General features: G+C 46.2%; 1 protein-coding gene across 1 annotated transcript in view; it reads left to right on the forward strand.

Moving 5' to 3' along the window:
* Positions 1-418: 418 nt before the first annotated feature.
* LY86 (lymphocyte antigen 86) overlaps positions 419-10,753 on the forward strand; it is a 63,162-nt gene continuing 52,827 nt past the window's right edge. The window contains exons 1-2 of the mRNA XM_011984599.1: positions 419-749; positions 1,024-1,168. Coding sequence (XP_011839989.1) covers positions 681-749; positions 1,024-1,168 — 214 coding nt within the window. The 5' untranslated portion in view covers positions 419-680. The remainder of the gene's footprint in view (positions 750-1,023; positions 1,169-10,753) is intronic.

Genomic DNA, 10,753 nt, shown 5'->3' on the forward strand with positions numbered 1-10,753 from the left:
TGAGCTGACTCTCATTTTTGATTAGCCATCAGCAGAAATAGTAAATTTACCTAGTGCATTCAGAAAAATGCTGTTCCTCCCAAGGAAACATGTTTTCTGTTGCTCCTGAAATCTGCTGACCTTGGCACTGACTCTGGTCCTCTTACACTAAGGTGGAGCTGGGGCAAGGTTAGGGAATCAAGACTGAGAAACCTCGCTGTCCTGCAACAGAACGGAGATACATGGAAGAACGAAGACAGAATCTTGGCTTTGAAGAGAAAGTGAGATGTGATGTCAATGATCCCGCTAACACCAAAACCATTAAACCAGCCTCGTTAAGAGAGGCCCCACCTCCCCACCCTTCCTGCCTTTTCTACCAAGCCAAACCCAGAAATAGAACACGGCTCACTTCTCAGGGCTACTGCCTCTGCCTCAACTTCAGAGACCACATCTGCAGCTCCCAAAACAAGGTCTGTTCTGCAGCTGGATAATTCACTGCTAAAATCCCAAACCGAAGAGCAGAGCCAAAGCCAGAGGAGACAAAAGTGGCAATAGGGCCAAAGCCTCATTCCAGATTCCAAGTATCATTCTGCAACCCTCTTGCTATCAACTGCTGCCTGCTGGCTGCAGCCAGGTCCCTGGTCCACACACAGCCTGGATCGGAAGCCTGCAGAGGCACGGGGGCTGGAGATGGGAAACAGATGGTGGCCTGTGCTTTGCCTTTCCCAAGTTTACAACCTCACCTGGGCTGTTCTGAGGAGCCCCGAGAGGTAAGTTCATGCATCACTACTGCCCCTCTCCATGTGAAAGCAGAAAGTCAACACGCATCCTACCCTAGAATAGACCAGCCTCACCTATAGATTCAAGGTCCTGGGGTAACAGTATCAAATGCCTCTGCTCACTGCCTTTTACTTCTGACTGTGGTTCCCAGGGAGCCTAAAATTTGAGAAGTGAAACTGAACATCCCACCGCCTTGGTGAGGGGAGAGGAAGAAACTTCACGGGCTTTTTATTGGCCGGTTATTTTTCTGTGTATCCCACACAGGCCCTCACCATGAAGGGTTTCACAGCTGCTCTCTTCCTCTGGACTCTGATTTTTCCCAGCTGCAGTGGTGGCAGCGGTGGGAGAGGCTGGCCCACACACACGGTCTGCAGTGACAGTGGCTTGGAAGTGCTCTACCAGAGTTGCGGTAAGCCCTTGCAGTACACCCATGTGTGTTTATGGGGAAAGTAAGGCCCACAGATGTGAGCTGTTAGTGCTCAGCTGGGGTGGGTGAGGGGAGAGGGGACCAGCAGCTGAACACATTCTCCACCTGCAGCAAGTCTGGGAGGGCCACTGGGAGCCTTTGGGAGAAGGAGAGGTGGGGCTGGGGCCGGGAGCGGAAGAGAGAATGGCAGAGCGACAAAGAGTACAAGACAGAGAAACTGAATATAAATACAGTCATTTACTAACACCAGAGAACCCAAAAGAGAACAAAATGATCAGTGAGTCGACCAGATCATCAAATCTCACCAGTTGAAAATTAGGAAAGAAACTTCCAGTAGGCCCTTCCCCAACACTGTACACCTGGGCTACCTTCCCATCTGATGTACTTTGCAAGTGGAGTGAAAAGATCACTCCTGCCCAAAGAGAAGATTCCTGTCCCTCTCTGGACACTTGCAGAGCTTTCACTGCAGGAGCAGCTCTCGTGAATTCAGCAAACACTTCGCATGCAGCTATCAATGCCAGGGTTTCTCAGTGCTAGAGATAATAAAAGTGCATAAGCCAGGCCTGTCACCCCAGCGGGCCAACCTAATATGCCAACAGATAAATTGCAATTCAGTGAAGAAAATGCAGTGATCTGCGGTAAGAAGTGTCAGAACCAACCAACTGGGCTGTGTCTTAGTCAGCTAGGGCTGCCATAACAAAGTACCACAGGTTGGGGGCTTAAATAACAGAGATTTATTTCCTCACAACTGTGGAAGCTGGGCTGGTTTCTCCTGAGACCTCTCTCCTTTGCTTCTAGGTGGCATCTTCTCCCTGTCTCCTCATGTGCTCTCCCTTCTGTGTACATCTGTGTCCTCATCTCTTCTTCTTCTAAGGACACAGTCATATCAGATTAGGGCCCACCTTCATGGCCTCACTTTAGCTTAATCAGCTCTTTAAAGACCCTACCTCCAGCAGGCCGTGGTGGCTCACACCTGTAATCCCAGCACTTTGGGAGGCCGAGGAGGGTGGACCACTTGAGGTCAGGCATTCGAGACCAACCTGACCAACATGGTGAAACCCCGTTTCTACTAAAAACACAAAATTAGCAGGTCATGGTGGCACGCACCTGTAATCCCAGCTACTTGGGAAACTGAGGCAGGGGAATCGCTTGAACCCAGGAGGTGGAGGTTGCAGTGAGCCAAGATCGTGCAATTGTACTTGAGCCTGGGCAACAGGAGCAAAACTCTGTCTAAAAAAATAAATAAATAAATAAATAAAAGTAAATAAATAAATAAATAAAAGACCCTATCTCTACATACAGTCACATTTTAAGGTACCATAGTCCCCCCCAGTCTGCTAGGAATATGTTCCAAGACTCCCAGTGGATGCCTGAAATCACAGATCATTTTGAACCCTACATATACTATGTTTTTTGGACCCAATAAATGAGACAGCTACTAAGTGACGGATAGGCAGGTAGTAAAGACAACATGGATATTCTAGACAATTCATGTTCCTGGTGGGATGGAGCTGGACAGCATGAGATTTCATCATGCTACTCAGAAGGATGCTCCATGAAAAACTTACGAATTATTTCTGGAATTTTCTATTTAATATTTTTGGACTGCAGTTGGCTGAGAGTAACCAAAACCTTGGAAAGTGAAATCTTGGATAAGGGGGCACTACTGTACTGGGGGTTGGGACTTCAACATATAAATTTGAGAGGATGCAATTCATCCCATACAGGGCTCCCAAGTGGGGAGCAACTCAGGAGCCCAGCCTCAGGATCACATCTGCTGTTAGAGGGACTGGCTTGTGCAAATGCATGGCATTGTGGTATCTGCCACTTTGGAGGGAGATTGGGGCAAAATGCCATTTGAACTGCAGGAGGTAGGAAAGAGAAGTTGATTAAGCATCTGAATTGGTCTCACTCTAAGCTGGGGTTGTGGTGCTTGAGCGAGTACCTGATCCTACAACTGCCACCCAAAGAGCTGCCCAGAGAGGTCCAGATGGTCACTCTAGTCACCAGGGCCATTTGTTCAATTTGACCTTACTCTTTTAAAAATAAGGGACATTGAAGTGCACACACACACAAAAATTAAAAATAAGTAAAAGAGAATGAATGACTGGATGCTGGCAGTGCTGATGTTGTCACTCTAGGTTTTCCCATGGGGTCAGAACCACTAGTATCCCATTCATTTTTGGTGCAGGATGAGAAGCAAGATGTGAGATAAATGGACTGGTCAGGGTTGGTTTTTCCAATTCATCCTTGAATAAAAGGTTGCCACAGCTGATCTGTCTCCCAGACTCCCCCTCAGGCCGGTGCATCCTTTCAAGTCACTTGCAAGAGGACTGGGCATGTCAGGGAAAGAACAAGGACACATCACCTGCCCACCGGAGGATGGCTCTTTCCTCTGTAGGTGAAGTTGCTCCATGAAGTCAGTGAATGTCTTAGCCAAGCCACTCAGAATTAGAGATGGAAGAGATGCAGTTCTCATCCAAGGGGTGGGAAGATCAGACAGTTTAGCAACAGGATAAATGCTTTGTGTGAAAGGCTGTAGTGAAAGCAGGCATTGTGCACCAGTGACATGGTAGTCAGAAGATGGTGAGGTTGGCATCTGCATCTATTGGGAAAGGAGTCACCAAGCCTAAGTTGAGGCTTAAAGACTGATTAAAATAGTAATGATAGCACCTCATGTTGGTAGAGGCCACCATGCTAAGTGCTTTACACGTATCATTCTTATGTTGCAGATGTGTAAACTGAGGGATAAAGATGTCATTAATAGTTAACTTTTCCAATGCCACACAGCTAATAATGGCAGAATTATATCCCCAGGGTCACAGAGAAGGTAGACATTGAGGAACTATTGATGGAATTAAAACAAATTGATCCCCAGCCTGCCTGACTCCAGAGCCCATGCTCTAAAACTCCCTGTGGTCTAGAGTCTCATCAGCAGGCAAAGTGGACTAAAGGAGGGGTGAAGGGAGAAGTTTTGCAGAGAGAATGACACGTGTGAAGGCAGGAAAATGGGACCAGGCACAGGGTTCAGGGAACTGCGGGAGAGCTGAAAACACAAAGGGCTGAAAGAGGAAGTGGGAGATACGAGCAGGACCCCATACAATGGTGGGCTGCCTCTCTTTGGGCAGGAGGAGGTTGCATTTTGGAAAGATCCTCAGGCAGTAAACAGGAGTGTAGATTTTGAATTGGAAGCTATTTGAGGCTGAAAATAAGGTTTTCTCCAGGCGGAGCAATAATTCAGGAAAGAAACCACTAAGGCCTGAGTTGACATCATTTCCACAGTCTTGATAACCTTGAGGAGAAGGGAAATTCACAAACAGTTACTGGGCTCTAAATACTGACCAGGAAGTAAGCAGTTTTCTGAAAAAGCAGAAGTCCTGACCTGGCCAACTGTCAGTGACAAAGGAAAGAAGAGAGCCACTTTCTTTACTAAAGCAAAAGGAGGAACAAACACAGTTAGGGCCTTGGGTCTGCTAAATCACAAGTCCCAGGGTTACAAAAGCCCAGGGACTCCACCCCATGTACACGCCACAAACAGCCACCAATGTATGTATTTATATGCTGCCTCCAGCATATACACGAAGATGTGAGGAGACGACAGAAATACTTATGATTAGAAGGGGAAATGGGCAACAGTGGAAGAAGCAGTGTGAGGGGAAGCATAACGGAAAATGCTATGAATGTTTGTGTCCCCTGAAGATTCGTGTTAAACCCTAATACTAGTGTGACAGTATAAGGAGATGAGGCCTTTAGGAGGTGACTAGGTCATGAGGGTGGAGACTTCATAAATGGGATTAATACCCTTAAAAGAAGAGGCCAGAGATCTCCCTCTTTTCACCTCATGAGGACACAATCAGAAGGTGGCTGTCTGTAAACCAGGAAGTGAGCCCTCACCAAGAACCTGCCCCTGCTGGCTCCCTGATCTCAGACTTCCATCCTCCAGGACTCTGAGAACTGTTTAAGCCTCAGGACTCTGAGGCTGTTTAAGCCCCGCAGTCTATATAATTTGTTAAACTTGCCTGAGTTGGCTAAGGGGAAATCATAAAGGCAGGAAAGGTTAGGACACATGTAACAGATGAGGCAGCATGAGAGTTAAGAGCTTAGAATCTGGAGTCAGCGAAGCTCATTCTAATCTTGGGCCACACTCTAGATCTCACATTGTTGTTTATAAGGAGGGTGTATTAGTTTCCTGTTGTTGCTGTAACAAATTTCTACTTGGTGACTGAAAACAACACATGCATTCACGCATAGTTCTGTGGTCAGAGTCCAAAATCAATTTCACTGGGTGGGCAGGGCCTAGGCCTTGCTCCCTTAGAAGCTCTAGGGGAGAATCCCTTTCTTTTCTTTTCCAGCTTGTATAGCTGCATTCCTTGACCTGAGGCTTCTTCCTCCATTTTCAAAGCTGACAGTGTAGCATCTTGCTTGCTTCCGTCATCACATGGCCTTCCTGTTCTGTTTCAAAGCTCCCTCTGCCTCCTTCCTGTAAGGACCCTTGTGATTAGGATCATCTCCCCAACTCAAGATCCTTAATCACATCTGCAAAGTCTCTTTTGCCACATAAGATAAGATTCACATGTTTCAGGGATTAAGAGGTAGACATCTTTTGGGACCATTATTTAGCCTAATATCATAGGGAGAACATATTACCTACCCAAAGGGCTGTGTGAAGATTATGTGAGAAGGACTACATGAAAGGTGCTTAGCACATACTATGCACTCAATACATCTTAGCTGCTGATGACTTTGTACGGTATTTTACAACTGATTGAAGTATAATAGACTCTGAGCTTCCTTGAAGCCAAATCAAACAAGGAAATGGCATTGTTTCTAAAATAAAATTAGTTTTTAAGATGCCCAGCTTTTCCTGATATAGGGATGGGCGATGAGGGGAATTTCTCCCCAGAGTAGATGGCATCCTGGATGGCGTCTCTACTGAGATGCCATGGTGACTCAAACCCGCTGTTTCTAATGATGCCCCTTGGTGCAGGTCAAGAGCCCAGAATCAAGATACATTCTGCAAAGGGCCAAGGCAGAATGCTTCATGAATACAGCAATCACAGGTCAGGCTTCTTTGAGGGAGAAGGTTAGATTGTGTACAGGAATGGATAAGCTGCACGTCCTGTGGGCAATCCTCCATAAATATTATTGTTGCCATTGTTTTTGTTACTGGATGTTCATAGGGTCAGATAGCAGAGTTCTGGATTGTATTTTTTGGCAAGAGCCCAGTGTTGTAATTTCACATGTTTTGACATCAACCAGGCAGAGGAGGACCTGTGACACATGCTCAAATGACTTATGTGCCCCTTTGGTTTCCCTGATACTCACAGGCTACCTGGACATAGGAGTGGCTCCTAGATGTCGTGTAAGGCAGACACTTGCGAACTAGAGCCTGCAGGCCAAACCCCACTTGGTGCCTGTTTGTGTATGGCCTGTGAGCTAGGGATGATCTTTACATTTTTAATGTTAAAGAATTCAAAAGAAGAATATTCATGACACATGGAAATTATCTGAAATTCAAAATTCTGTGTCAATAAATAAAGTTCTATTTGACACAGCTGCACACATTCTTTTAGGTGTTGTTTATGCTACTCTTGTGTTACAATGGCAAGGTAGGGTGACAGTGACCACACAGCAAGGCTCCACAGAGCGTTACGTATTAATCATCTGGAACTTTATAGAAAAGGCTTGCCGATCCCTGGCCAAGAGTAGGAAGGAATCTCTTAAGCTCTTCACTGGATCAGAGTCTCAAGTTCCAGGCCTTCCAGATGATTCTAGCCACAGAGAAGCTGCATGGGCAAATGAACTCAATGGCAAAACCACCATGATTGCAAGGAATGTATAAGATCCCTTTCAGAGCATCATCATTGTCAGAATAATCTCTCCCTCCTGCATGCCATTTTAAAATTTTTGAAGTCCTTCCATTGACAAAGCCTCATTTAATCCTTACAAACAGAGGTAGATAGGATGTTTATCTCCATTTTCTGGATATAGAAACTGAAGCATACACACATTAAGCATTTTAATAAAGTAATATACCTGAGCCATGATACAAACCTACATGCCCTTACTGCATGCTCAGTGACGTAGAGCTATGTCACAGAACTCTAGTAGGGAGTAAGTCATGCCCTCAGACCCCAGAAATACAGGGTGAGACCAGGCAGAAGGCACAGCTCAGACGATAAGTCTTCAGGTAAAAAAGTGAAAACCCTAAGCAGTGTGTGGACCAGCAAAAGGAGGAGGATGGGGAGGAAGAGGAGATCAGGAAGAGAGGGAGGAGGCGAGGGAGAGGGAAGGAGAGAGGAGGACAGAAAGAGGGGAAGGAGGAGGAACAAGAGGAAAAGAAAGATGGGGAGAAAGAAGGGAAGGGGAAAAAGGAGTAGGAGGAGGGAAGGGAACAAGAAGGAGGGAAGGGGGAGGAGGATGAGTAAGAAGAGGTGGGGAAGAAGACAGGAGAAGGAGGAGGGGGTGGAAGAGGAGGAGAGAAAGGAGGAGGAATTGGAAGAGGAAGAAGAGGAGAGGACGGAGGAGGAGGAGAGGAGAAGGAGGAGGGGAGAAGAAAGAAGAGAGGGGAGAAGAGAAGGAGGAAAAGAAGATGAAAGAGGAGAAAAAGGGGGAGGAGGGGGAAGTGGAAAAAGAAGAGAGGGAGAGGAGAGGAGGGGCGAGATTCATCTCCTGATGAAAGAATTGTTTCCCTCCTGCCCCACCCCACCCCAGCCCCATCCTCTCTACACACATCCAGAGCTGGGCCAATTTGGCTCTTCCCAAGTATCCCTCAGAGGAGGGAACATACGGCTGCCTCAGAGGAGAAGGAGACCCACCACATCTCCATTTTTCAGCCATGTGCACCAAGTTCTTATTTGTTGCAAAGTGGTGTCTAGAAATGACATCTTCCAAATTAAAAGAAGTACATGTAGGGCCATTCTCCTATCATTAAGAACAGCATATTTTATAGTCAGAGCCCTCCTGCACAGGAGGCATGCTAATTTCCTGAGGAAGCCCTATTTACCACGCCCAACCATTCCGCTGTGGGATAGTCGGTGAGCAGGGAGGGGAGGAATCCCTATTCAGCAGTGTGTGGAGGGCTGTGGGCCGACCTGGCAGCACCCTGGAAGCATCCAGGGTCAGTTTACCATGGCATCTGGTCACCAGGCTTCACACTTGCAATCAGCACCTGCTCTCCTCCCCTTAAAGACAGTTGGCCTTTAAGTCCACCTCTGCCTAAATAGGCTTCCCATGTTGCTGATATTTGCTACAGGGCAGGTGCTTTAGCTGACTTCCAAAAAGGCCTCTTAATTACAAAGCCTGAATCAAGTCACATGTGCCTGAATCGTCCATCAAAGTGGTCAAACAGGACAATTAATCAGACTTCAAGAATGTAGAACATCTCCGTACAGAATAGAGGGTAAGCTGCAAACAACCTCGCCATGTAGCAGAACCAACAGGATATATTGATAAAATGTTCATAGAAAACATTTTAAAAGCTGCCCCAGGAGAAAATGGATGGGGAAAATGCCACTTTCCTCAGAACCTAATAATTCTGAAGGAAATGGAGCATAAAACAAGCATGCATGAAACAGCATCCAAAAAAGAAAAGAAAAACACAGGTCATCTAGTCACTTAGGAATACTTTCAGATGTTGCACACAGACAGCAATTTCTCTTTTCGTTTATTTTCCCAGATTAACAAGGTTCTAAAACTATAATTAAGGAAAAGTAGACAAATAGCTGGAGAGACAAAGATGCAATTTCAGAAGGATGACTCTGAGCGTGCAGGATTGAACAGCTAGCTTCCTTGAGTAGGGCAAGGCCTTTTGGCCCAAATTTAAAGACAGGAAGTTGATAAAGAAACACAAGAATATTCACACTGTGGTGCAGATTTTTTTGATGCTAGATGAACGTGAACGCGGCCAGAAGGGAAGCAAACCACGTAGGTGTGTTCCTGTGACCACGCCACCAACATCTTCTGGGTTTCCATTGGTGGGAACATTTTACAGCCCAACCTCCAAGCCAGAGATAATTCTCCAAAGCACTTTTTAAACGAGATGCTAAGTAACTTAGTGAATAGGAACCTAGAGAGGGAAACAAGCCAAGAGTCTGCAGTCCTAAAGAGGCCTCTTCTGTGGGCAGGAAACGTTTTCCCAAACGCTGTCCACCGCTATTGCCATCCTCAGGCAAAATCTTAATGGGCAGCTCTGCTCGTGTTTTGGGAGGAGAATCTTTGGAGAGGTAGCGATGGGAAGGGCTGTCCTCCAGCCCAGCAGCTATTTTTGTAGAAACTACAGCACAGACAACACATTCCTAAAGCAGCAGCGATTGTGAGGTCCTGGGCATGGTTTCAGACCCAGGCCCGCGGGAGGGGGAGTGTAAAGACCAGAGCAGTTTCTGTTTCCTCCAGAGCCCAAGGAAAGCAAAGGTGGAAGAACCCATTCCCAGCTCCAGTAGTGCAGCCAGAGCTCCAGGCAGAACCCGGCAGCACCAGGTAACCCACGAGGCAGGAGCTCCAGGTGGACAGAGGTTGTCGATCTTAATTAGAGCAGTCGGAAGGCACAGAACGGGAGCAGGGCTGAGGATGGAGTATAGAGAGGCAGGTGCTTCTTCCAAAACCTGAACAACAAGGCGGGGTTTTCACTGAAATAAAAGGGTGACCTATCCGCGACCTATGTACCATCTAGGTTGGTGTTCATTCCTTTTCTGGGATGCCATGTAAGGCAATATCTGAGGCCGCTGATCCATTAGCTTTGATTGGGGTTCTAGAGACAGCAAGTGGGCAACAAAAGAAGCATGCTGGGGTCTATCTATACGGGAAACCAGTATTTGCACCTCCGTCTGTGGGATTCGTGTACAGTAGGTAGTGTGCATGTCAGCATCCACCAGCCCCTGCCTGGGACCCAGGAAGGCATCACTGTGTGCTCCCTGCCCTCAGAGCAGAAGTGAGTGGTAACCAACCCAGTGGCCAGGAAGAAAAATAAAATCTCCAGCCCAGAAATCTCCACTCACATTTCCAAGCACAATTTATAGTTCACATAGGCTGCCTGATCAGCCAGAATGTACTCCAAGGGTTCTCTTATTTGAAACCTGACACCTTCCCTTCTGGCCAGTGGAAGCTGCACCAGCCTCAGTGAGAAATCTAGGATAGAATTATCAGGATTCCTTTTGCCTGCTAACCATTAGAATCCACCTGTATAACTGAGATCTTTCTTATTCAAAGGGCTTCTCTGTGTGCTTTAGTGCTCAATTTAGTCTTCTTATATTGTATTTTTAAAATATCCCTTTAAACAATTCAACACTACTTACACAACTAATAAGTCAAAACTTTGTAAATGTAACAAATTAATTTTTGCAGACATACATACGCTGGTCACAAATTTGTCTTAAACATCTAATCGAATATAGCAGATTTTTTAAAATTTGCTTTATAAATTTCAAAAGCAGACAAAGCACACACAAATTATCACAAGATTATTCAACCCATTATTCTTTTTCTTTTTTTTTTTTTTTTTTGAGACAGAGTCTCGCTCTGTCGCCCAGGCTGGAGTGCAGTGGCCAGATCTCAGCTCACTGCAAGCTC

This window comes from Mandrillus leucophaeus, unplaced genomic scaffold (genome assembly GCF_000951045.1).
Source record: "Mandrillus leucophaeus isolate KB7577 unplaced genomic scaffold, Mleu.le_1.0 Scaffold27, whole genome shotgun sequence".
NCBI lineage: Eukaryota > Metazoa > Chordata > Mammalia > Primates > Cercopithecidae > Mandrillus > Mandrillus leucophaeus.